General features: G+C 34.7%; 1 protein-coding gene across 7 annotated transcripts; it reads left to right on the top strand.

Moving 5' to 3' along the window:
* Positions 1-309: 309 nt before the first annotated feature.
* Positions 310-27,956, top strand: LOC101501281 (ATP-dependent DNA helicase homolog RECG1, chloroplastic/mitochondrial). Of its 7 annotated transcripts, none has more exons than XM_004498244.4 (17): positions 310-546; positions 735-817; positions 945-1,071; positions 3,444-3,971; positions 4,076-4,188; positions 5,022-5,250; positions 7,959-8,122; positions 9,113-9,194; positions 10,388-10,477; positions 11,225-11,458; positions 16,123-16,194; positions 16,623-16,775; positions 16,874-17,017; positions 18,834-18,992; positions 19,321-19,404; positions 25,913-26,485; positions 27,508-27,956. In XM_004498244.4, exons 1-17 carry the CDS (start codon positions 544-546, stop codon positions 27,598-27,600), a joined length of 2,931 nt encoding a protein of 976 aa, XP_004498301.1. In that variant the 5' UTR covers positions 310-543; the 3' UTR covers positions 27,601-27,956. The 7 variants fall into 7 exon arrangements, with proteins under 7 accessions (XP_004498301.1, XP_004498302.1, XP_073223209.1 ...); XM_004498245.4 differs by having other exon boundaries at positions 744-817; XM_073367109.1 differs by having other exon boundaries at positions 455-546; positions 724-817.
* The last annotated feature ends 13 nt before the right edge of the window (positions 27,957-27,969 follow it).

Genomic DNA, 27,969 nt, shown 5'->3' on the forward strand with positions numbered 1-27,969 from the left:
GCATTACATCACTATATTTGCATTACCAAAAAAAAAATTAATAACTATAAGAGGTCTATAAACAAAAATAAAAAATGTAATTTAATAAACATAAAAAATAATAAATTTAAGAAACTCAATCGAGGACATCTCATACAGAATCGTGGATTAGAGTTTTTATTAATATTCGAGATGAATAAGAGTTTAATTATATTTACCAATCACAACCAATTATAAGGATAACTATTATCCTAAAAGTCAAACTTTTAACGGTTGTGATTCAGTGAGAACTTATAAATTATTTACATACATTGTTAGTATACATGAATTAAATCAAAATCTATTCTTATTCTCATTTTTCAACAGAGTTTCATCTTCTAGTAGAATTTGGACGTGCTTGTCATAAAGAAATTTCTCTTAAATTTTCCCATTTCTAAAATCATACCATCCTCCGACCAATCAGCTCTCTCTGATTCTCTCACCGTCCGATCGTCACCATCACCTTCCTCCGCCACCTCCGACACTCTTCGTCGCAGCACTTTCCACGCCAACAACAACATTGCAATGGTAATTTGTTAACCAACCTTTGTTCTTCCCTATTTCTTTTCAATTCAGCATATGATTATTATTTGACCTAGATTAGACCATTGGCCTGCAATGTTTCAATTATGCTGATGAATTTGGACAAGATGCTGTTTTACATACTTGCCCTCTTCATTTCTTTGATATTCCTATTGCCTGAAGTGATTCTTCAGTCTTTTCAGTGTCTATGTTGCAAGCAACTGAGAACTGTTATAGTCTTTCAAGGGAATACAAACCTTTTCAACACAAAAATGAGGTATATTTCATATTCTTCAATTTCATTCTTAGTCTTATTAGTTATTATGATATATGGGATGAGGATGGTGAAATTTGAGAGGATAAATATATTGGCTTGATATGTTTTGGTTCTTGTTTCATTTCAGGTGTTGTAATTTTCTCCCTTTTAAATTTTCGAAAATGTGTTACCGGGTGAAACCTAAATTTACAGATAAGAAGTTTGTAGAAATAGACCAACATGGTGTAAAGAGCGCGGTGAAGTTGCGTAAGAAGGTAGATGAATGCTTTTGTATGGTGGTGTATGTTAATTAGGGTGGAGCTTTTTGTTGTGTATGATGAAAGTTTCGAAGTCATTTCTATGGTTTTCTTTTTGACTTTCAAGTGATTTCTAACTGAACTTGATTGGACAGCTTCAACTGAACATAAACACCAAATCATACTAGTATCTTGAAAACTTTCATTCTTTTTGAAAAATTATCTTGGAAATATCTATAGAACATCATTTAGTTTTGTTGAGAGTCTCACGTCGACTAAAGATACGATCAAAGTAGTTCTTATAAGGCATAGGCAACCATCAACATACAAGCCGGTTCCATGAGATTGAGTTAGGCCCTAAATCCAAAATTTTAAGATGATATCAGAGCAAGAGACCAATTGTCGTAAAGGCTTATGTTGTTCGGTGTAGTGCTGGCTCAGAAATGTTTGTATCTCTAGCAGGCCTCTTCATTATAACTTGGTTTTTGCATTGTTTGTATTATTGGAGTTGGACAAACTGTTACAGATGATATAATTTCATGACTGTCAAATGTTTACTTTTATTTTATGACTTTAACACTCAGTGAATTTGAATTTCTTTAATTAGTTTTAAAAAGAAACTGCAAGGGATGTCAAGGTTGTAAAAGGTAAGGTGGTCTCTGTGGACTCCAATCCAGTCTAATTCATTGTGAGTTGATAATAATTAAAGCTGCTAGTGCTCGGCATATCTATGAAGAGAGAGAATACAAAATTTCACATGAAATGGTCATCTGAATTTTGACACGAGAAGATCTATTCTCGGTGTTTGTGGATACTTACATGAGAAATGCGACTTTTATTATAAGTGACATAGATCAAGTATTGTGGGGCTATTGTTCTAGATGGCAATGAAATAGAGGAATATGTTAATCATATGATTTTAGTAGGGCTGATGAAATAGAGGACTAATTACAGTGATTTTAATGATAGAAAACTGATGTAATGTAACATCTAAACTTTGAAAAATTTCTTAGCTTAGTTTATACAATACTCTGCAAAGGTGTGTCCATTAATACTTAGATAATAATCATTTAGTATCCAATCCTTATACGGTGTAGGCTTTTAAGTTTTGTCTTTAGATGATACACGTGACAACATGGATCTTTGACTCGTACAGTCTTAAGACAATAATCTTTAGTGTAGGGCCTTAGGCGATGTGTTCGTTGGCTTGTTAAAATCATTTACTTTCCAATCATGCAGGTTTTTTACATTTCTTTTTTCTTTATTATTTATTTTTTACTGGGTTAGGTTTATGTCCCCCCAGTTTTTGTTTTCCCTTTTATTTTTAATAAATTTTTAGCTTAAAAAAATCATTTACTTTTTCGGTGTGATAATTTGTTTGACTTCATTAGAGCTTCTTATGTTTGGACATTGTTGTAAATATGTAATATTTTTCGCATTTGTAGTTATTAGCTGTATATTTTGTAATTATTCGTGATTACACAATTTGGACCTATAGCCCGACCCATTAGGCAAATCATAGTCTATATTGTCCTTAGTAGAATATCACTTGAGTGATTTAGATATGTGTGGAAGTTGCAACAAGGGGAGTTTATGAGATGGAGGATAGTCGAATAGTTAGTGTTAGAGAGAAACCAATAATAACTATAGGTTAAACCGCTAAGAAAGATTTTGATTTAAATGGACAATTGTCATCATTCATGATTTACAATAGGACATTATGATGTCGATGTCGTCAATCCATATAGTTGACCCCATTCAGTGAGAAAAGGCTTTTGTTATTGTTGTTCCATACTCAAATTCTTGTACGAATACAAGAAGAAAAGCAACACTGACCTCTATAATGAAGTAGGTTGTTCTATTCTACCCAGTGTTGAGCGTAAGTATTCTAGTTTAGACCAAGATTGCTTCCTAATCTGTGTAAACACTGTTATTCAGATAATAGTGTAGGACTTGTGATTCAAGGATGAAAGTTGAATATTTTATAATTATTGTAAGCTTAGCTCAATTGCTGCTTATAGCAGATTGGTTGTTGATGACTACCCAAATTGATGTCCTCATCAGTTGTGCTTCTCAATGAGCTTGTGAAGTATGGAGAAATTTGTTGTGGATGTGGCTTGATAACTCTTAATGGCAGAGAGCTATGTTTATCAAATTTGTTTTTATGGCATGACCTGTCACTGGAAATTCATGTGCTTATTCTCTTCACCATTCTCATTCTTTTATCAATCTTGTGTATAATATTGATAGATGACATTTCAACATTATTTTTTTAATCATAAATTGCTTTGAATTTTCAGCAGATAAAACTTGTTCTGTTTTTTCTTTAATAAATGCTTATGATTGCCCCGTATTAAGGTAACGTTGATTGGAATTCATTTTACTAATAGGTATTTGCTCTTATGGATTATAACATCCCTGACCTAATTGAAAATGGAAGTGGTGAAATGAAATCTAAAATGAATCTGGAAGATTCAGTAGATGATTTTGACATCTCCTTGATTCAAAAGAGATTTCCATCAATTACTTTGGGCAGTGCTCCTCAAGTGGATTTGTATGATGGGACCACATCAAACTCTGAAGCAACAATCATCTCAGCAACCGAAGGTTTTGAACAGAATTTTTATGATTCTTCAGAGGCAAGGCAGGTGCAAAATACTCTTTCTGAAGCATCGTGGCCTTTTGATCGTTCCAGTGTAACATTTTCGGCATCAAGAAAAGATGATTCTTTTCCTTTGACATCTCAATCAGAAGAAACATTGGATGAAGTTACTCGGGAGGATTCTCAAAATAAAGTAGGACTGCAGTCACAATCAAACCTTACACTTAATGAGTTATCTCTTGACAAATCTGTTGATTGCTTACTTGGATTAACTAAGAGGCAATACCAACTACTAGATAACTGTGGGTTACACACGGTGGGTACCAAAAACTGTGACCTTTGGAAAATGTGTAGTTCTTTGGATTTTCAGATTTAAAAAGATGGCTTGGATTCTACATTAATCCGAATCTTTACATGTAGTTACGGAAATTGCTGCACCATTTTCCGCGGTCATATGCTAATCTACAGAATGCACATGCTAAAATTGATGATGGGCAGTATTTGATCTTTGTTGGAGAAGTCTTATCTTCAAGGTGACTTTGTGTCCTTTTCTCTTGGCATATGCACTTTTCTATGGTTGCTTTTTCACTTGAATGAGGGTGCGGATAATATACTTCTAGCTACTGGATTTGCAATTTCCCAACCTTTGCAATGTTATGAAACTGATGTCCCTGCACTGCTGCATTATATGGTTTATTAAGTATCACAGCTCTCAAGTAATGATATTCTTACAAAGCCTACTAAGGCAAACTTAGATACTTATCAGTGATGAGTGTTCCCACTTTGAAAGATAAGGATATCCCTGGACTGCATATATTTGTCTTTATCCATGTTATCTTTATTGTCATCGCAGAAGGCTGTGAACCATTAAATAATATCTCTCTCCATGCCCATTCTACATAAATGGCTTTTGCTTCTTCATACCTCTTAAAAACCATTACTTTCATTGCTTTTGTTAGAAATATAGCTGTAATAGAATCATTTATATGTACCTAACAGCATAAGCTTTTTGGAAAGTCAGTTCTTAATATGGTATTGGAGCCTCCTTGAACAAGTGGTTAAGTATTTGATCCTTGCCACTCCCATTCTTTATAATGATTTAATTTCAGCAGAAGGTAAAAATGAGCTAGTAAATTGTCTATGCATAATGCCCCAATGCTTTGTGTGACGTTGTGTTATAGATATAATAAAAGCCATTCATGTGACTTTCCCTAATAGCTTAAACTTTTGGTATAGTTAGTTCATGACATCATTTGGCTTTGCATGTGGATGTCATCATGTGTAAAATTACATTTTGCTAAAATCTCTTAAAAACAGAGTGATTTATTATATCTTATGTTGATAAATTTTAGTATTTCTGTTGCAGGGGAGTTAAAGCTAGTTGTTCATTTTCATTTCTTGAGGTGATTGTTGGTTGTCAGATTGCAGACAGGGAATCAGCTTGTGAGAATGTGACTGACGAAGTTGAGCAAAAGAAGACAATTTATTTGCATTTGAAGAAATTTTTCCGTGGCACACGTTTTACTTATAAACCTTTCCTTAATAGTATTGCGAACAAGTATCAAGTGAGAGATATAGCATGTGTGAGTGGCAAGGTGAGTTTGTTTTATTTCTCTTCCCCAACCCGTTATGTTGTACTACAAATTTTCATTGTGGATGAATTTTATTTTTCCTCAAGTTGATAGATGCTAGCTTAAATACGAGTGTTTAAGGCAATGATAGGTCTTCGACATAAATGAACTATTTGAAGTAATGCAACTGCATTCCATTTTTAATGTGAGGCCGAATTTGAGCCATTTTTAGTTGGTTGGGGGATCCCAACCCAACCTCTCTTAAGTGCAAAATATATAAAGCAGATTTCACAATAGTATGTGTTCAAACAAGCTTTAGTAATTGTGAAGGTGTGAAATCTCGACTACAAAGAATGTTGACATAATAGATTGATTTACTTATTGTGTTTCATGGAAGACTTTAGGGAGGGGATGTTGTTTGCTACAAGTCTCGCTACAGTCCTTTGCAAGGGCTTATAGTGGTATTAAAATTAAATTTAATGGCCTGCAAATGAAAGTCTGTCAAGAAGAAGTTTGTTTCTAATAGTGAAGTATAGTAGGACCTAAACTTTAGAGTAATTTCATTCAATGATCAAGGACATTAAAAATCTTCAACGCTATTAAAATATTAGATTTTGGACCTAACCCAATCTCATAAAACCAACTTGTGAGGTGAAGACCGCCCAAGCTTTATAAGCTCTATTTAGGCCATGTCTCTTCTCTCTAGGAAATGTGAGACTTTGGTGTTTTTCTCTAATATAGCTTAAATACGAGTGTTTAAGGCAATGATAGGTCTTCGACATAAATAAACTATTTGAAGTAACGCAACTGCATTCCATTGTTTTATTTCTCTTCCCCAACCCGTTATGTTGTACTACAAATTTTCATTGTGGATGAATTTTATTTTTCCTCAAGTTGATAGATGCTAGCTTAAATACGAGTGTTTAAGGCAATGATAGGTCTTCGACATAAATGAACTATTTGAAGTAATGCAACTGCATTCCATTTTTAATGTGAGGCCGAATTTGAGCCATTTTTAGTTGGTTGGGGGATCCCAACCCAACCTCTCTTAAGTGCAAAATATATAAAGCAGATTTCACAATAGTATGTGTTCAAACAAGCTTTAGTAATTGTGAAGGTGTGAAATCTCGACTACAAAGAATGTTGACATAATAGATTGATTTACTTATTGTGTTTCATGGAAGACTTTAGGGAGGGGATGTTGTTTGCTACAAGTCTCGCTACAGTCCTTTGCAAGGGCTTATAGTGGTATTAAAATTAAATTTAATGGCCTGCAAATGAAAGTCTGTCAAGAAGAAGTTTGTTTCTAATAGTGAAGTATAGTAGGACCTAAACTTTAGAGTAATTTCATTCAATGATCAAGGACATTAAAAATCTTCAACGCTATTAAAATATTAGATTTTGGACCTAACCCAATCTCATAAAACCAACTTGTGAGGTGAAGACCGCCCAAGCTTTATAAGCTCTATTTAGGCCATGTCTCTTCTCTATAGGAAATGTGAGACTTTGGTGTTTTTCTCTAATATAGCCCTCACACCCAGGTCTATTGGGCCTGGTCTGTGGACAATACGGGTGGCCCAACAACAGATCTAGGATTGGGTCTGATACCATTTATATTTTTTTTACCTAATTCAATCCCACAAAGTCGTTTTTAATACGGAGATTGTCCTTGCTTTATAAGCTCTATTTAGGCCATGTCTCTAGGCAATGTGGGACTTGAAGTATTTTTCCAATATAGAAAATAACATGGCATAAATAAATTCTGCAGAATCTCCACATTTTAAACTGTATATATAAGTCTTTTCTCTTTAATACATACAAGTTTAGGTCCTTAACTAATGATTTGAGACCCTTAAATTATTTTCAGCAATTAGTTGAGGTTCTACAACATTTAATTTAATTATACCTTTAAATTTAGATTTGAGAGTCATTAGGATTTAGTCTTGAGTATATGGGTCGGCCCACATGTCCTTATGTATTACTCAGTCAACCTAGTATTATAAATACAAGGATCACTTTACATTGTAGTGCATCCCATTCTATTTTCTCAAGTCTCTTTCTCTATCTACTCATTCTCTCTTTCTACCTATACAAAGACTCATTTAGTTTATTTGTTATTTTTCCCAATACAAAATTAAATTTGGGAACGTAGATAAAATTCTCTTTCTAGTTTCTACACGTACGTACATATTCTCATTTAGTTCTTTGTTTTTCCAATAATTTTCCCAATACAAAGTTATTTTTTGGAATGTAGTTAAATTAAATATGATTTTCCCCCTAAAATAAGCTGTTGATTCCCAAATTTAAGGAATCATCCAAAAGTTAAGGGATTTCATCCAAAAATTAATGGATAAGATACCACTGGTATGATACCAGTTAATCATATTCTAAGTGAAGCAACTGTCAGATAAAATCCCTTAGATTAAAAGCCCAACAAGATAAGGTCCCTAAAATTAAATAAGCACAATTACTCCTAATACCATAAATCATGTTAGTCTAGTAGTCATTCTCTTCCTTCTCCTTGTAAAAATATTTTGAAGATATTCTTGTTCAATGTTTTAAGGAAGCACAAGTATCCCTAATCCTTGCATGATTGAGTCTGCTTTGCTTTTGTTGTACTTGTTTTCATTATTGCACTAAGATAAAACACTTTTTCCCTAAAATTATATGTAAATATTCCGTTTTAATCTAAGAATTTTGTAAGACTACATAATTTTTGCCTTTTTACGTAGGTTAGGACTATGCGTGCTAAAGATCACTACGAGATGAGAGAATATCATATTGATGTGCTTGAAGATGGAAAAGATTTATCCCTTTGTGCTAAAGAGAGGCCATATCCTATCTACCCTTCAAAAGGTGGTTCAAACCCAACATTTCTTCGAGACATTATTGCAAGGTTTGTGCTTCTACTTTCTTGTGAGTCACAATCTTATTTGTAAAATTGTTATTCTGTGTGTGTATTACCTCTATCCCTAATTATATTAGCTTCTTTTGAAAAATAATTGTCTGTAAATATAAGCTCAGTTTAAGATCACAAGATACAATTTTTTTAATTATACCGTTTATTTATACTACTAATTTGTTTTGGAAGGTTATTTAAATGTCAAAGTTGGACACGATTTTACCCAAAAGGGTATTTTTGAAACATCCATAAACACAATGGACACATTAAAATGCACTACCTACTTTTCTTAATATATGTGAAAAAAGCAAATTAGACTTATAAATAAGGTCAACGGTAGCATAATCTCTCTCTATATATATATATATACTGTTAAAAGATATGAAAATATCTTATAATTATTAATATTTTGATGTTATCATAGTATATTTATCAATTAATAGCATTTATGCTCATTAGTCTATATAATGTACATCATGTGCTATTATCATCAACAAATAATATCCAGTACATTCCTTTCAATGTTAGTGTATAGCTTCCAATTTGTGAGATTGTATATATGCAAATCCTTGGCAGCAACGTATTGAGATAGACTGACATTTTATCAGGGAAAACTTATCCAATGACCTTATTTTCTCTGCTTATGTCCTTTCATGACGATAGATGTATTAACCGAGAGACTTCCCATAATTTGTTGAGTTTTTATTGTCAAGTAAGAAATGGTAGATATTCATTTAATGGCTTGAGGGTGAGTGTTGTGTGATTAGCTCATACTTTTTTAACCATTATTTCCCTTTTCATTTGTACAATTTTATTTCTGTATTAAGAGATTTATTTATTCTCGTAATTCTAGGTTAGCAATTATGTATGTTATTCTATTCTAATGTATATAATCTTGTACTATCATAAAAAATTAATATTCTGTAAGTTCCTTTCAAATCTTATAACGGTGTATTAAATATACTATTATTTTATTTCTTCTAGAGCTTTACATGCTTTGCCAGTCAATGTTGATCCAATTCCTAAAGATATCAGAGAGGAATTTGGACTCTTAAGTCTTCATGATGTAAGTATCTCTTATTGAACTGTTTATTCTATTGATGAAGCCTGCCTGCCATATGAAACCTGACCATTGCCACATACTTGACTATAAATTTTAATCATTCTGTGTGATATACATCAATAATTGTTGAGAATGAGAGAGAAAACAAGCACAAAAACGAGTATTCTTAAAGTGACCATGCCATAAAATAAGGGAAAATGTCCATGGGCTGATAATCATTCAAGCTATTGTTAAGGCTGCTAAGCTATCTTTCTAGCAATCGTCTCTTGCTTCTCCCAGCATCCCTATGTTGCCTTCCCAGCCATTAATTTTGTTTGAGCTTCGTTTTTTTCCTTTCTATTTATTTTTTATTTGCAACGAAATGCATTGTTTTCTTGTAACAAGCTGAAAGCTTTAGTTTGAGGGGGACATTAGAAAATCTGAGAAATATCTCATAATATCTTTTTTTATATCTTGCACTATTTTAGAGTTTCCCAGATGATTTGCTGGGATTTATTTTAATTTTATATTTTATGATTTTTTTCATTCTTTAAGGATGTTTAAGAATTATTAGGCATATTCTATCATGTAAATAGGAATAGAATTGCTTGTATTGATTTGTATATGCATGGAGCCTATAAAAAATGGATTTGTTGTGCACTCAAGCCAGACGGCTTCAGCATCTTTTCTCTGGTTTCACTCTTTCAACATATAGCCAAGTTCGAATCCTGGCTGAAACAATCGTCGATTAGACTTTATTTATCTTCCAACAGAATTCCGGACCGGATTACCAGGGCCCCTTATCTTGGAAACTGGATGGTTAAGAAAAAAAAAAATTAGGCATATCCTATCATGCAAATAGGAATATAATCACGTGTATTTATTTTTAGTGCATTAAGCCTATATGAAATGGATTCATTGTGTACTCAAGTGACACGGTTTTAGCATCTTGTCTCTGTTTTCACTCTTTAAAATTGGATTCATATTATCTGAATCTTTACTGTCATCTGCTCCTGCATACTTTAACCGAAACTTTAAATTCTTTAATGCTGACAATACAGGCATATTTTGGAATTGACAAACCTAAGGATATAAGTGAAGCATCTTGTCTCTGTTTTCGCTCTTTAAAAATGGAGTCATATTATCTGAATCTTTACTGTCATCTTCTCCTGCATACTTTAACCAAAACTTTAAATTCTTTAGTGTTGACAATACAGGCATATTGTGGAATTCACAAACCTATGGATATAAGTGAAGCTGATTTGGCCCGCAAGCGACTTATATTTGATGAATTTTTTTACCTTCAGGTGAGGTTATTGTTTTATATCACGTTTTATTTGCTCTATCATCTGTGGACATTTCTAAACTCTTATATATAGTCATTTCTTCAATTTTCTTTTTAAAGTTACTGATGACCATTGTTTTTGGTATCAGTTGTTTCCTGTTACTTTACTGTTAAAAACTTCTGTTTAAAAGGTTTTCCGAAGAGCTTATTTAGAACATATCTCATCAGATATAAGTTAAGTACTTACAAATAACTTATGACGAGTACTCGTGATTTGTTCAGTTTATTTCAATAAATTTTCTGAACTAGCTTATGAGTAAGCACCTAATAAAGCTATTTATCCAAATGCATCCTTTGCATACTTCAGTTCTTGTTGCTTGGTCAATGTTTAGCTCATTATTGGGATGTTAAATTTGGAAAAGTATTTATAAGTAGGAGACATCTTCACCTTATAAGCCAGTTTTGTAGGTTTAAGTACAGCTGAACTCAAACTTCAAGAGTTTCTATTGAATGATTCAACCTAAATTTAGTTGTAATTGACAGCTTTTAAGCATATACATTTTTCTCAAATGTTCCGGTGTTCCCAATGCTTTTGAATTACACTTCTGGTGAATTGTATGCTGGGCATGTACAGTAATTGTTTGACCTTTTCACCAGAGACTTATTGCACTCTATCATGTTTCCTTGTACTAATTTATTGTTCCTTTCATATATATACTCAATTTTTTTTTATTTAACCTAAGACTATGTATCTACTGTCTTCTGTCAGTTAGGACGATTATTCCAAATGCTCGAAGGTCTTGGCACACAAATAGAAAAGGATGGATTGCTAGAGAAGTATAAAAGACCAGAAAATAACACCGCGTGTACAGAGGAATGGTGCTGTCTCACCAAGAAGATTTTGGAGCTCCTTCCATATACTCTTACTTCTAGCCAACTGCAAGCTGTTTCAGAAATTATTTGGGATCTAAAAAGGCCAGTTCCAATGAATCGGCTACTACAGGTCTTGATTTTTCCTATGTTGATATTGTTTTACTATTGCCATATTTATACACTATTATTCCTTCCACTTTTTGCTTCATGTACATACTAACAATAGAAAGAGTAATGCTAGAAACAGGCGATATGAAACAAGCCCCTCAACCATTCAGATACCACTTCAACTAAACTTCTTTCAACAACTTTGGTGTGTGGGTGGATTATAACAACAGCTCCCATGTTTAAATTTCAAAGCTTTCAAATTGATCTTCTGGATTAGAATAACCAACCTTTTTTTTTGGTGTTAAAGAATAATAATGTGATTAAGATAACACCAAACCCACACATTAATGATGTTAGAAATTGGTATCTATTGTGGAAAAATTAAAGACATAATCTAGATTGATAAAATAACTCTGCAGAATTTGTCTTAGAACAGAGGTACATACCAACCAATACATTAGAGAAAGTTTAGAGAGACAAAAGACAGTAATCAATAACCACCTATCCTCTCTTTTCCCTTCCAAGAATTTAGAGAGCTTGGCCTCTCCCTTCCAAGAATTGGAGAGTTTGGCCTCCCCCTCCCAATTTGTAATCAATAACCACCTATCCTCTCTTTTCTAATAAATTCCCTATTTAGTCTAGTCACATTAGCATAACTGCCACAATTTAAATATATAACTGCCATAACTTCTAACTAAAAAACAATTAAGAAACAGCCCCAACCTCCTGGTTCTTCTATTATATTGCTTACTAATAATAATTGGTCTAACATGATGTTGCTGAATCTTGTTGAAATTGTGGGATTTTAGAGAAAAGGAGGAGAGAAATAATAAGGGTTTGAATATTATTAATAATAGTTTAATGCTAACTTGATTACAAAAGACTCAATACTAATCTCTATTTATAGAGAAACATAGACTCAATCCTAAATCAGGAATAAATCATAATAAATAATGAGAGATATTATAAGATATCTCTATAAATATAAATTGATCCTAGATAATAACTCAAGATACTCTAATCTAATATAAAAGATATTATAAGATATTTTCTAGTATTCTAACACTCCCCCTCAAGCTAAAGCTTACTAAGCTTTAGCTTGCTACAAGAAAATATTTTGTTCCACAAAATAATAAAAAATATGGAGAGGCAACTCAGGGATGCATGTGAAGTCGGAGAGAATTGCTATAAATATAGCCTAGCCAGATAGTCTGATTGATCATCAGCCTAAGAGAAATTCATGGAAGGTAATTGAAAAAAGCAAGCTCCGTTCTTCTAAAAAACTGCATTTGGAAGCTTCAAACCAATAATAATGGAGAATCAATATTTAAACTTAAATCTGCTTCAAGGAGAGAGAGACGTGCTTCAAGGAGAGAAAGGCAAGACCAGTGCATCTGGGACAAATTGCCAAGGTAAAGTAAGTCATGAAAATAAAAGGCACCGTTAGAATAACCACTAACGAAAAAATTCATCACTAATATAATTCATATGTGGAAAAAGGGACACCACCGAAATGATCGTCGGTGGGAATAAAAGCCACTTTTATAATATATTAGTAAGAACTAAATTGCATGACAAACACTGAAGAAAAAGCAGCGCGACTCTAACGAAACAAAGTCATGATCAATCAACGTAATAAGAAAATGCGTCCAAAACAGGAGAGATAAAGGCTGTTTGAACAATGACACATATTTTCGCTGATCAAAATTGGAGAGTAAGGGCAGATCTGGAACCATCGAAGAGAGAATAATCATGCACCAAGAAGAATCCCGTCAGTTGAATTGCAAATCTTCCAAATCTGTCAGCTAAGAGCCCACTCATAAGGACTGCAACAGCTGCCACGACAAAGGCTGGAGAGTTTCCTCCACCAAAAATCTGATCCCTTCTACTAGCAAGTGACTTGTGAGTAAAATCATACATCTGCAATATCTTATTATCCTGAAAATTATAAACACGATCCATTTGTTTCAAACACCTTTCAACAGGGTAATCCCCAAATTTTCCACATGTTTACACCCCACAAAATGAGTCACAAGTAGCCACTATGATCACCAAAACCAGGATGATAATTCTCAATCATCTCTTCATAATGATCAACCAAAATCCCCCAATAACCATGCAAATAATAATGATTCTCAAAGTAAACTTTACCACCCCATTGTTCTTTCTAGCGCCATGATTTTTTTTCCCAAATCATCGTTGTTGTCCCTACCTATAAGGGCTACCTTCATGGGGTATTATGTGCTATTAGCTCTTTAGCTCAGTTGGTTGGAGCGCCAAACCCTAATGGGTTGTGGAAAGGTTTTATATATATATATATATATATATTGCGCAGTAAACAGTACCGCGCGATGAACAGTGTTGTGACTGATCTGCTGAAAATAAACGAAAAGCTACAAATAAGGGGTAAATCGAAATTGGGACACGGTTTACCGATCTCACCGAATATTGGAATGTTAAAAAAAGAGAAACTATAATTATATTCCCTAATTGTTGGGAACTTGGCAGCAGAATAGAGGCGGGATAGTTCAAGGAGGATCGAAATAGGCTCTAGATACCATGTTGAAATTGTGGGATTTTAGAGAAAAGGAGGAGAGAAATAATAAGGGTTTGAATATTATTGATAATAGTTTAATGCTAACTTGATTACAAAAGACTCAATACTAATCTCTATTTATAGAGAAACATACACTCAATCCTAAATCAGGAATAAATCATAATAAATAATGAGAGATATTATAAGATATCTCTATAAATATAAATTGATCCTAGGTAATAACTCAAGATACTCTAATATAATATAAAAGATATTATAAGATATTTTCTAATATTCTAACAAATCTAAAAAATTATCTTCGTATTAAAACTACTCACACCTTGTGCCTTTTCAATTTTTGGGGATGTTCTTCTTATTTGCTTGTATTCCTTGACTCTTGATGTCTTTAGGTCTACTTGTTATGTCCAAAACCTTGCTCTTGTACCATCAAATGCTTCTTTTTGGGTTACACTCAATATCTACTGGTCATTGTTGTATATTTTCTAAACTATGCAGGTAGTTAGTCTCAACTGATGTTACCTTCTTTGAATTTGTGCCCTTTTTTGATTTTCTTCCACAGCTGAGTCTATCACAACCACTTTACCTTTTCCACTTGTCTTAACTGAACACATTGAACCTACTTTTTCTGCTTGTCTTAACTGAACACATTGCACCAACAATACCTTAGATTCAAAACATTTATGCTCCTACTTACTGATCCCTTGCGGACCTATCATCATTAGCCACCCATGCCTCCACCTCCAACACCTATGCTTCTCTACTCATAGCTTTTGTGGACTCTCCAATTCCACCACGGGCCTTTTCTGGCTCAACCTCATGAAATTGAAGTTCCTATTGAACCTCAAAGTTACAGTCCACCAGTAATCCTTCTCCTCAATATGTTACTTTGAGCCATCATTGCCTATCATTCACATTTCTCGTCTTTCTTACTTGTATTTCGTTTCTATTCATAAAACTTCACGTGGAGCTCTTTTGATATTGATAGCGCCACTGTTTGGCTGAAGAGATATGTGCACTTCAGAGTAGTGAGACTTGGGGCATTGTTCCTTTTTATCCAGGGAAGTCAATTGTAAGATATCAATGGATCATTATGGTTAAAGCTGGTCTGATGGTCTAATTCATCAACTTAAGGCAAGATGAGGCGCTAAATGTTATACAAAGGTCTTTGGCTTAAATTATGGAGACACCTTTTCCCCTTGTTGCCAAAATGATTTCTATTTGCTTTGCTTTTGTCTATAGATGCTGATATCGTGAAGGCTTTCCTCCATAGTCATCTCAATGAAGTTTATATGGAGCAACCTCTAGGATTTGTTGCTCCTCAGTACTTGGTTTAACATATTTGCCAATTTTGTTCAGCAGTTTGGTAAAACTCAAATTGAATTAAATCCCTCAGTATTTTATCGACGTTCAGGCTGGGGTGTATTTACTGTGCTGTGTATATATTGATGTTGATGACATCATTACAACCACTGACCATCATGGTATTGCTCAAATATAACATATTTGTCACACTTATTAGCAAAAGATCTTGGTAGGCATCCGATACTTCTTGGAGATAGAGTGGCACATAATACTAAACACCAACCCCTATATATATACAAAAGACTCCTAATCCTAATTAAATAAGAAAACCATAAAACAAATCATGATAATAATCAAGTAATATGGAAACTAATCTTAGGAGATAATCTAAGATACTATAACATTAGAAACTGATCCTAGGAGATAAACTAAGATACTCTATCATGATATAAAAGATATTGTGAGATATTTTATTTATTCGAACAATGACATATAATTACCAGATTTATATTCTTACATGTATAAAATTAATTTTGTTTTGGTAAAAAAATGCAATTTTTTACTGTATCAAATCTCGTACCATCACCAAACATAGGATAGTATTATTATCTCATACAATACAAGATTTTGTACGATGTCACACTAAACACAACATTGTATTGAAATGTATTATGTGTTATATAATTAAGCCTTATACTATTAGGTTATCCTTATCAAAAGGGCCCTAAGCTTTACTTGAAACTGAAGCTTTTTTGATTGATCTCTTGTAGTTAATAGATGAACAACATGACATATTCTCATCTGATGTTGTCTTGTGACACTTTCAGGGTGATGTTGGATGTGGGAAAACTATCGTAGCTTTTCTTGCATGCATGGAGGTTATTGGCTCTGGCTATCAGGTATTTCACCCTTTATATTTTCATGATGTTAGTCTGTCAATGTAATTCCTTGATTTGTCATTAAAGTGATGAATATTGTTAGGAGTCAAACAGAGATAAAAATATAAACGGACTCAAAAGAGAGAACTCCTCACAACAAAAGTGCTACTAATCTAATACAATACTATAGAACAGATAATTGACAATGAAACGGAACCTAGCTCCTTACACAATGGTAACATAACTGAAAATTGATAAACCTAGCTGAGAACAAACATGATCCCTCATCAGTCCAAGTGTCCAACCCACCCAATACCACTCAATTATTCTTTCATGCCTTCCCCACTTAGTTACACTTCTCCAATATAATCATTCCACTTCTCATCCCACTCAATAAAGTTTTAACATTTAGTGCATAATGATAATTGGTTCTCTTGTCTAATTATTAGGCCGCTTTCATGGTTCCAACTGAGTTACTTGCAATCCAGCATTACGAACACTTGCTTACGTTGCTTGAAAACGTGGATGAAGTCAAGTGCAAGCCAACCGTTGCTTTACTCACTGGTTCAACCCCACTAAAACAATCACGGATAATTCGTAAGGTATGATTAGCTATTTTTCTGTGTTAGAACTATCCAGATATTCTTTTCTTGCACATATATGAAATTCTTATTATTTTACTCAAGAGATGATGTTGCAGGGTATCCAGACTGGAGAGATTTCAATGGTCATTGGAACCCACAGTTTGATAGCAGAACGTGTGGAATTCTCAGCATTACGTATTGCTGTGGTGGATGAGCAGCATCGCTTTGGTGTGATTCAAAGAGGAAGATTTAACAGTAAGGTGGTTCACATCTCTTTGTTCAGGATTTTAACATGGTTACATTATGCACATATCCACATGCATAAAACACAACAACGACATGTTCTGCCACTAAATTTGGTCAGCTATATGCATCAGTTTATGCCATTGAGATTGTGCTCTATCACAAGTTTGATAAAAAGAATTAACTAGATAGGGAGGAGTGCAATAAAACCTAGGATGGGATATTAGATTAACAAAAGAAAAAGGAAACAGTTTTTGATAACAAAAGATATGTTAGAAATAGTGTAAATAGGGTAGTTATGTGCTGCTTCTATTATATAGTATTATATAAATATAATTACGATAATTAGAGTAATTGAAAATCCTTGTATTTATGACTATACATATATGACTCATCTAGTTTTCATAGGATACATATGGCCTAGATTAAGGTGATACATTCTCTCTAGTGGCCAAAATTGTGCTTTAGTTCGACTTCTTTTGCTATAGTCAGTATTGCACTTTGGCTATCATACCAATTAGGCATTGCCTTCCTTCATGATGTTCGTGAAGAAGAGATATATATGGAAATGGAACAACCTCCTCAGTTTGTTGCTTGAGAGGACGTAGGTTTGCTGTGTAGTTCAAACAATCTCTGTGGTTCAATTCAACCTCCTTGCGGTTGTTTTAGGAAGCTGAGTATTGTTGTATAGAAAATGTATTTATGTTGTAGTTTATGACATTCTTCAATTGGGAAATGTATTTATGCTGTAGTTTATGGGACAATGTTGTTATTAGACATAACGACCATGATGGAATATGTCAGTTGAAGAAACATCTGCTCAATCAATTTCGGACCAAAGACTGAGAGAGACTTAAGTTATTCCTTGGTCTCGAGGTTAGCTCAGTCACGGAATGGTATGATGGTTTTGTAGAGAAAAATATGCTTAAGCTATATTGGAAGAAACTAGCATGATCAAAATTGTAAACCTGTGAACTCTCCTCATATCCAAACAGTAACCTATTACTATATTGGGGGGAGTGCCTTATTCAGATCTTGGTAGATACAGGTCAGTTGGGGAATCGAACTATCTTGTAGAGATTCCTAGTCATTTTATTTTTGGGAAGATTGCTTCTGGAGAAACCAACACCTTGTTTGTAAATTCTAACGATCAATGGGCAGATTTGCTCACCAAATCTCTTTAAGGACTAATGATTTCTTATGTCAGCGACAAACTGGATAGTTTAAGAGAGAGTGTTGGGAATACATATCGAATTAGTGTTCACCAATGTTCCATTTAGCTTAGATTCGTAGTATAGGAGTAGATTCGATGCAACTTAGGAACATTAGTGAACATTAATTCTAATGATAGCTGAAGGGAAATGAATCTGCAACAAGCTGGATGGTTTTGATCTCTGTGGTCCAGCATTAGGATGAGTATTGAAAATAGATTCAGAATTAATGCTCAATATAGTTCCATTTCCCTTCACAAAGGACATGTCTTTTTAAATACCACTATCAAATGTACAAAATGAGTCCTTCTATCCCGATTTTCCCTATTTTTTGTCCCTTCTAACTAACTGACCTAACTAATCCCAAGTTCCCATTTACTTTAGCTCCACTTTATGATGCTTATAGAGGCAATCATTAATTTAATTTATATCTTCATTGCTACTGAATATTGAATCTTGTGCATAGCTCATAGTTGGGATATCTTGCTCTTTTGTGGTGCTTTTGTAATCCAATTCTTTGCTAAAGCAATTCATACTGCCAAAAGTGATGTCTTCATTGCTCTTTTTCCTTTTAATTGAAATTTTTTATTAATACTATGGTTATCGCCTCCTTATTTTTCAGTTATTTTGCACTTCTTCAATTCCAAGTATGGAAGATGCTATTACAGATGGTTCCTCAAAAAGTGATGATTATATGGCTCCACATGTTCTTGCCATGTCTGCTACTCCCATCCCAAGAACACTTGCACTTGCTTTATATGGTGATATGTCACTGACACAGGTACATAATTTTTCCTATTCATTATTCTAATGCAAGACTTCCCGCGCCCTCTAAGTGCACTTATTGCTTGAATAAGTATGAATTATTCAATGCGTATGTTGAGAGGTCCACTTTGACTAGAGATATGACCTTGGTAATGCTGATCTACTTTTGTCTTTCCGTGTATTTCATTTATCATCAAGACAAAATATTAAAAAGAGATAACAACCTTTAATAAATTATGAAAAGAATTTTGAAGTTATTGTTTCATGAAGTTTGTTGTTGCTAATTTTCAAAATTTAGTACATAAAGTTATTTGCTGCAACAGCTCACTCTTTTCCCATCACAGATAACCGGCTTACCACCAGGAAGAATTCCTGTTCAAACATACACCATTGAAGGAAATGACAAAGGATTCGATGACGTCTACAAGGTGACAGTTCTTTCAAAATGTTCTTCAATTATATATCTATAATATTTTTATCTGTATTGTCAATGGTGTGCAATTTTCCTCTTTTTGGGTAATTGAGTGTGATTTGATAATTTAAGCAATGAAATCTAGATGATGGGACTTAAATATGCCTTTGTTGACATGCTACTGATTGAGATGAAGATCAAGCTATCACACCCATAATCATATTTTTTATGCATGATTCCATATTATATGTTGTATAGTATGGTGAATAGAGTAATTTTAAATATTTCATTTATTACTTTCAATTGATATATGCTTAATTGCAGTTTTAATCTCTCTATTTTTAGTGATTCACAAAATTGATCCCCCTATTTTAAAAGTCAACAGTTTTGGTCTCTTCCTCTGATTTTTTAACTAAAAAATAGTTAGATGCTTTACCTAACATGACATATGATACGATGATTTAGAATGAATAATATTCATGAAATTGAAATAAAACGTTGTAAAAACTTAGCTTTCAACTTCAAATTTTTCTCCCCATAAACTGAAAATCCATAATACCAATTGCTACAGAAATACCGTTTATTTGACCTGTGCCTATTTGAACAGCCTCCGATAATCCTGTCCTTTTTTGATAAGAATCAAAACGAGTTTTATAAGGTTCGTCTTCCGAATCAAATTCAATGGGATCTAATTCAATGGGATCGAATTCAATGGATCGAGAGATACCATGTCTTCATCTCGAGGGTTCCAAGTACTTGGATCAATCAAAAGTTCGATTCTATTTTAAATTTAATTAATGACATGAATAATTAATGCATCTAGATGATCATATATCATAAAATTGTATGTCACGTCATTCAAAATATGTCATCGTCATTTTTTAGTTCAAAATTTTGAAGGAAGAACCAAAATTGGCGACTTTTAAAATAGGAGAACCAATCCCGTGAATTGGTAATTGTTGAAAATATATTTATATTTATTACATATCATGTAAATAGGGATAATATCTCCCATATTTATTTTTGTATTTATTGCCTTGAGCCTATTATATAAAACAGACTCCGTTGTGTAGTTCAGACACACGGTTTCACCATATGTCTCTCTCATTTTCTCTTATTCAACATGGTATCTAGAGCCTATTAAGAGAGACAACCCTATACCGTGATTACCCCGGGACCCACTGTCCTTCGGTGAGATTTTTTTTTCGGTAAACCGTGTCTCAATTCCGGTTTACCCTTTCTTTGTCGCTTGTCGCTTTTCGTTCATTTTTTTTTTTCCAGCAAATCAGTCCACTGTTCATCGCGCGACACTGTTCATCGTCCGCACTATTCATCGCACGGTACTGTTCATCGGGAAAAAAAAAAAAAAAAAAAACCTCTTCCACCATTGTTTCGCTGTTGGTTTTAGGTAACTACTTATTGATTATGGCTACTTATAAAGATTTCCTTCGGTGGAGAGAGTATTGTCAGAACTCGAGTTCCGCTGTTTCCGCCGCACAAAGTGGTAATTCACCTGTTTGCATCTCACCTTCTCATAGCCCATGGATTCTCGATTCTGGTGCATCTGATCACATTACTGGTAATAAGACTCTTTTCTCCTCTCTCACAACATCTGGTTATTTACCTAGGATAGTCTCAGCCAATGGTTCCCAAACACAGTCTCAAGGGATTGGCACTGTCCAAATCCTCCCTACTCTGTTAGTTAAATCTGTCCTTTATGTGCCTGGATGCCCATTTAATTTACTTATTGATTATGGCTACTTATGAAGATTTTCTTTGGTGGTTAGAGTATTGTCAAAACTCGAGTTCCGTTGTTTCAACTGCACAAAGTGGTAAGTCACTTGTTTGCATCTCACTTTCTCATAGCCCATGGATTCTCGATTCTGGTGCATCTGATCACATTACTGGTAATAAGACTCTTTTCTCCCCTCTCAACATCTGGTTATTTACCTAGGATAGTCTCAGCCAATGGTTCCCAAACACAGTCTCAAGGGATTGGCACTGTCCAAATCCTCCCTACTCTGTTAGTTAAATCTGTCCTTTATGTGCCTGGATGCCCATTTAATTTAATTTCTATCAGTCGATTGACTCGTTCTCATGACTGTGTTGTCACATTTACTAATTGCAATGTTACTTTGCAAGACCGAATATCAGGACGACAAATTGGTGTCGGATGTGAGTCTAATGGTCTTTATTATCTCTCAAACCCATCAACAGCGTGCCCTACCACATATTCTCCTCTTACTATACATGCTCAGTTAGGTCATCCGAGTCTTCCCAAACTTCAACAATTAGTACCTAATCTAACCAAAATATCTAGCTTAAATTGTGAGTCGTGTCAATTAGGGAAACACACTCGTAGTCATTTCACTGATCGAGCTAATAAACGAGCTTCCTCCCCATTTGCTTTAGTTCACTCAGATGTTTGGGGTCCCTCTCGTACTATTTCCACACTTGAGTCTAGATATTTTGTTACCTTTATCGATGATTTTTCCCGTTGTACGTGGTTATTTTTAATGAAAAATAGGTCTGAATTATTTTCTATTTTTGAACAATTTTATAAGGAAATTAAAACTCAATTTGGTGTATCCATTCGCACTTTGCGCAGTGATAATGCCCGTGAATATTTGTCCCATCAATTTCAAAATTTTATGACCTCTAACGGCATTCTTCATCAAACATCTTGTGCTCATACACCTCAACAAAATGGGGTAGCCGAACGCAAAAATCGGCACCTTATTGAAACCACTCGTACTCTCCTTCTTCATGGTAATGTACCATCTCGCTTTTGGGGCGATGCTGTTCTAACGGCGTGCTATCTTATAAATCGCATGCCTTCGTCTGCTCTTGATAACAAAGTCCCTCACTCGATCCTCTTTCCTGGTACCCCTCTTCACTCACTTCCTCCTCGGGTCTTCGGATCTACATGTTTTGTCCACAATCTCACTCCTGGTCTTGACAAACTTTCAGCTCGATCATTAAAATGTGTCTTTCTGGGTTATCATCGGTCCCAAAAAGGTTATCGTTGTTATTCTCCTACTCTTCGACGATATCTCATATCGGTTGATGTCACATTTTTTGAGTCTGTTACATACTATGAGTCGCTTCCTGATCCTTTGTCTGCAACTATTCCTCTGGACCTACCAAAGTCTATTTCACCTTCTCTTTTACCATTAGAGCCTATTACGTATGCCCCACCTGAGACACCTCCTGTGGCCCCTCCCACTGTCCCACTTGAGACTCCTCTTGTTGATCCTCCAACTGTACAACCTCTTCAGACATATCGTCGTCGTCAACCACCATCGGTTGTACATGTCCCTACACCTGTTCTTGATACCGAGGTCACTCCAGACGCTCCTTCACCGCCACCTCCTTCTTTATCGGATCCGACCCTTGATATTCCTATTGCTATTCGTAAAGGTATACGTCCTACTCGTAACCCATCCCCTCATTACATTGGCTTGAGTTACCATCGTCTTTCTCCTTTGCATTATACTTGTTTGTCTTCCCTGTCTTCTGTTTCTATTCCTAAATCTCCAGGTGAAGCTTTATCTCACCCAGAGTGGAGACAAGCAATGATTGACGAGATGTGTGCACTTCAGAGTAGTGGTACATGGGAATTGGTTCCTTTACCGTCGGGAAAGTCTTTAGTAGGATGTCGTTGGCTTTATACGGTGAAAGTTGGTCCTGATGGTAAGATTGATCGTTTTAAAGCTCGTTTGGTAGCAAAAGGGTACACTCAAGTTTTTGGCCTCGATTACAGTGATACTTTCTCCCCTGTGGCTAAGATGGCCTCTGTTAGACTACTCCTCTCTATTGCAGCCATCAGACATTGGTCTCTACATCAACTTGACATTAAAAATGCTTTTTTGCATGGTGACCTTGAAGAAGAAGTGTATATGGAGCAACCACCTGGGTTTGTTGCTCAGGGGGAGTCCTCTACCATGGTTTGTCGACTTCAGAGGTCTCTCTATGGTCTTAAACAGTCTCCTCGAGCTTGGTTTGGTAGATTTAGCACAGTAGTGCAACAATTTGGCATGATTCGAAGTGAAGCTGATCATTCTCTTTTTTATCGTCACTCAACCCAAGGGTGCATTTACTTGATTGTCTATGTAGATGATATTGTCATAACTGGTAGTGATCAACAGGGCATACTCCAATTGAAACAACATTTATCTCATCAGTTTCAAACTAAAGATCTTGGCAAGCTCCGCTACTTCTTGGGTATTGAGGTAGCCCAATCTAAGGACGGCTTAGTAATTTCACAAAGAAAATATGCTATGGATATTCTTGAAGAGACAGGTTTGTTGAATGCCAAACCGGTTGACACTCCTATGGATCCAAACGTCAAACTTCTACCTAATCATGGGGAGCCATTTTTAGATTCAGGGAGATACAGAAGATTGGTTGGTAAATTAAACTACCTCACAGTCACCCGTCCAGACATTTCTTTTGCAGTCAGTGTGGTAAGTCAATTCTTAAATTCTCCTTGTCAAGAACACTGGGATGCTGTGATACGAATCTTGAAATACATTAAAGGTGCTCCAGGAAAGGGTCTAATTTATGAAAACAGAGGACATACTCAGATAGTTGGTTATTCAGATGCCGATTGGGCAGGCTCACCCATTGATAGGCGATCCACTTCTGGGTATTGTGTACTTGTTGGAGGAAACTTAATATCTTGGAAGAGTAAGAAACAAAGTGTAGTTGCAAGATCTAGCGCTGAAGCTGAATACAGGGCTATGGCATTAGTGACTTGTGAGCTCATTTGGTTGAAACAGTTACTCAAAGAGCTTCAATTTGAAGAGGCAACACAAATGACATTAATATGTGATAATCAAGCAGCATTGCACATTGCCTCTAATCCAGTTTTTCATGAGAGGACCAAGCATATTGAGATAGATTGTCACTTTGTAAGGGAGAAGATCGAATCAGGCGACATCACCACTAGTTTTGTTAATTCCAATGATCAATTGGCAGATGTATTCACTAAGTCTCTAAGAGGTCCTCGAATTAGTTATATATATAACAAGCTTGGTGCATATGATTTATATGCTCCAGCTTGAGGGGGAGTGTTGAAAATATATTTATATTTATTACATATCATGTAAATAGGGATAATATCTCCCATATTTATTTTTGTATTTATTGCTTTGAGCCTATATAAAACAGACTCCGTTGTGTAGTTCAGACACACGGTTTCACCATATGTCTCTCTCATTTTCTCTTATTCAACAGTAATAATAGAGGGACCAAAACTACAATTAAATCAATTAATATATTATAGCTCTGTTGTGTTATCTAGACACAGATTTCAAATTCACGTCTCTCATTTCTCTTTCTTTCAACAAGATATCAAAACCCATTTACCATTTGACATTTGCATATTTTTTTAGTTTCACACATTTAATTCTACAACAGATATCAAAACCCATTTACCATTTGACATGTGCATATTTTTTTTAGTTTCACACATTTACTTCTACAACGTCCTTTTTGTCATGTGTGACGATGTGTCCAAACTCTGTTCAGGCCACATCTTTGATACCAGACTAGTGCCAACATTCTCTACCTTGATTTACCTTCCACTGCCACAACCAGCTTCGCTTAGGTCCTTCGAGGGGCCCTTTATTTTCCCAGTTATTTTCTTTAACACCTAGGTAGATAATCCATGATTGTAACAAGCATCTCTGGTTGTTCTAAGACCATTACACTACTTGTATAGCACACATGACTAATCTTTTTGCAGGTCCTTCCCAGTCGACTTCTCTTGGTTCTTGGACCTCAAGTATAGTGCGCTGACCACATCTTTTGTAATAAATCCTGTTAAATACTATATTAGAATGTAAATAATATATATGGGCTGTAAGTATGTAAGTATTCTGGCCCGTTAGCATTACTGTTTAATACTCTGTGTCTATATAAAGAGATTCCGCTGTGTAGTTGAAACACACGGGTTATTCACAATATGTCTCTCAATACTCTTTATATTCAACAAATCCCTTATCTCTTCCCTTTTATCCACTAGTTATTTTCCACTTTTGACTGTGAGAATCTCTTCCCCCCTCAGGCATTGCTGTGCTTATTTCCCCAATTCTCTGTTTACTTTGCTTTCCATTTGCCACCAAACTCATTCTTTCTTAGTCTTATCTCTTTAACTGAAGATTTGTTCATCTTCAACACTAGAGTTCCGGGAGGATAATAGGCATGGGATGTGAGTTGCATGAACTTTATCAACTTTCAATTTGCTATTCTTATTCATAGTTGCATAGTGATACTGATAATGTGTGTGAATACATATCTAAACAATTCCAAGCATTCATGGTATTCTTCATGAACTAAATGGCCTTGTGCCATTGAACAAGGAAAGTCAGTGATATGTGTCCGTATTTTACATTCATATTCTGTCATTCAGTTGGCTCTCAATCAGCCTCAGATGTGTTCTAAGTTGATAAGATTGGAACAAGGATTTGGTTTGTTCTTTTTTTCCTATGTTATTGATGTAAAATGTATTTTTTTGACAGATGATGATGGATGAGTTGAAAGATGGGGGAAAAGTTTATCTTGTCTACCCAATTATTGAACTTTCAGAGCAGTTGCCTCAGCTTCGTGCTGCTTCTGCAGATATCGAGGTTATTTCGGACCGGTTCCCTGAATACAATTGTGGTTTATTACATGGAAGAATGAGAGGTGATGAAAAAGAAGAAACCTTAAGGAAGTTTAGGACTGGAGAATTGCACATACTACTTGCCACTCAAGTAATTGAAATTGGTGTTGACGTACCAGATGCATCGATGATGGTTGTGATGAATTCTGAGAGGTTTGGAATGGCCCAATTACACCAACTGAGGGGCCGAGTTGGACGCGGAACAAGACAGTCAAAATGTATATTAATAGCATCAACTGCCAGTAGTCTAAATCGTCTGAAAATACTGGAGCAATCGACAGATGGGTTTCATCTCGCAAATATGGACCTATTATTACGTGGGCCTGGTGACTTGCTAGGCAAGAAACAATCTGGACATCTTCCTGAGTTTCCTATTACCAGATTGGAAGTGGATGGGAATATTTTACAAGACGCACATGTTGCTGCACTGGTAATTATTGTTTCAGTTATTTGTAGGAGTTGTCTGCTAATAGTTTTTATGGGGATTTGTTACTTTTAATGCCACAGTTTTCCAGTTAATAATCAGTTTAAATATCTCACTTTTTTCTATGGCTTTTATATAGGCACGCTCCCCCCAAAAAAGTGAATAATTGTTTCATATCACTTAAGTCCAAAACACATGTTTCGAATCATGGCGATTCACATTTTCTAAAATGGCATTTTCTTACCACATCCATTTTATGCAATTAAGATTCACTATAATCTCTATGTGACACATTTCAACCCCTGACCACTATTTTTTATGGGATTGTGATCTTGCATTACAGTTCATCATCCATCCATTTAACCCCTAAAAATATTTTATTTGTATTGCACTTTGAACTCTTTTTAAGTGTGTGCATTTTTGTTTCCAATTTTTTTTGGACTACAACAGCCCGTATTGTGGACAGAAATTCATTGTTATTCACTTATTTGTAGATTCTATCAACATTTGCTGCTACTGCTCAAGTTAATAGTTGAGGATGTAGTATATTAACTTTGATGGTCCATGTTGTTAGAATATTAAAAAATATCTTATAATATCTTTTATATTATATTAGAGTATCTTAAATTATTTCTTAGGATCAATTTATAATTATAGAGATATCTTAGAATATCTCTTATTATTATTATGATTTATTCCTAATTTAGGATTTAGTCTATGTTTCTCTATAAATAGAGATTAGTATTGAGTCTATTGTAATCAAGTCAGCATTAAGCTATTATCAATAATATTCAAACCCTTATTATTTTCTCTCCTCCTTTTCTCTAAAATCTCACAACTTCAACACATGTATCTGTTGTTTCTTCTAAATTAATCTGGGCTTATTCAAGTGCCAATGCTCACTAAGAAATTTTACCAGCTGAACTAATTTATGCTATTCTTCAATAGATCTTGTTATAATACCTACTATTTCTTTTAAATTATTACCATAAATTACTTTCCAATTTTCCAAAACTGATTGTGTGCAGAAAATGTTAAGTGCTTCCCATGATCTGGAGAAATTTCCTGCACTTAAACTGGAGCTTGGCATGAGACAGCCGCTTTGCCTGCTAGGTGATTGATCAAGTCTTGATGTGGTATTCAAGAATTACTGTGCTCATTGTGATAATTCTGTTGATGTAAATAATTTGATAGAGGCTTATGTAGACACCTAGGCTGATGTTTATATCTTGAAAGTCAGTTGTTAACTTTTTGTCCTGTTCTGCTATGGTTCTTATTCTTTGTATTCATCGGTAGCAGTGATGGTTTTGAACATGTTCCCCATTTTTTGGAGGGCCCCAGAATTTTATTTTAACCTCGAAAACTTGAGTAATTGTAAATATGATCAAAATTTTCTTCTTCCTGTGGTGGGTATCCTTAGCCTCATAATTTTATGACTTCTGTAATTTATAATGTATAATGATGTGGTAAAATTTTACGCCTCTGTTTCA

Source organism: Cicer arietinum, chromosome 4 (genome assembly GCF_000331145.2).
Source record: "Cicer arietinum cultivar CDC Frontier isolate Library 1 chromosome 4, Cicar.CDCFrontier_v2.0, whole genome shotgun sequence".
Classification (NCBI taxonomy): Eukaryota; Viridiplantae; Streptophyta; class Magnoliopsida; order Fabales; family Fabaceae; genus Cicer; species Cicer arietinum.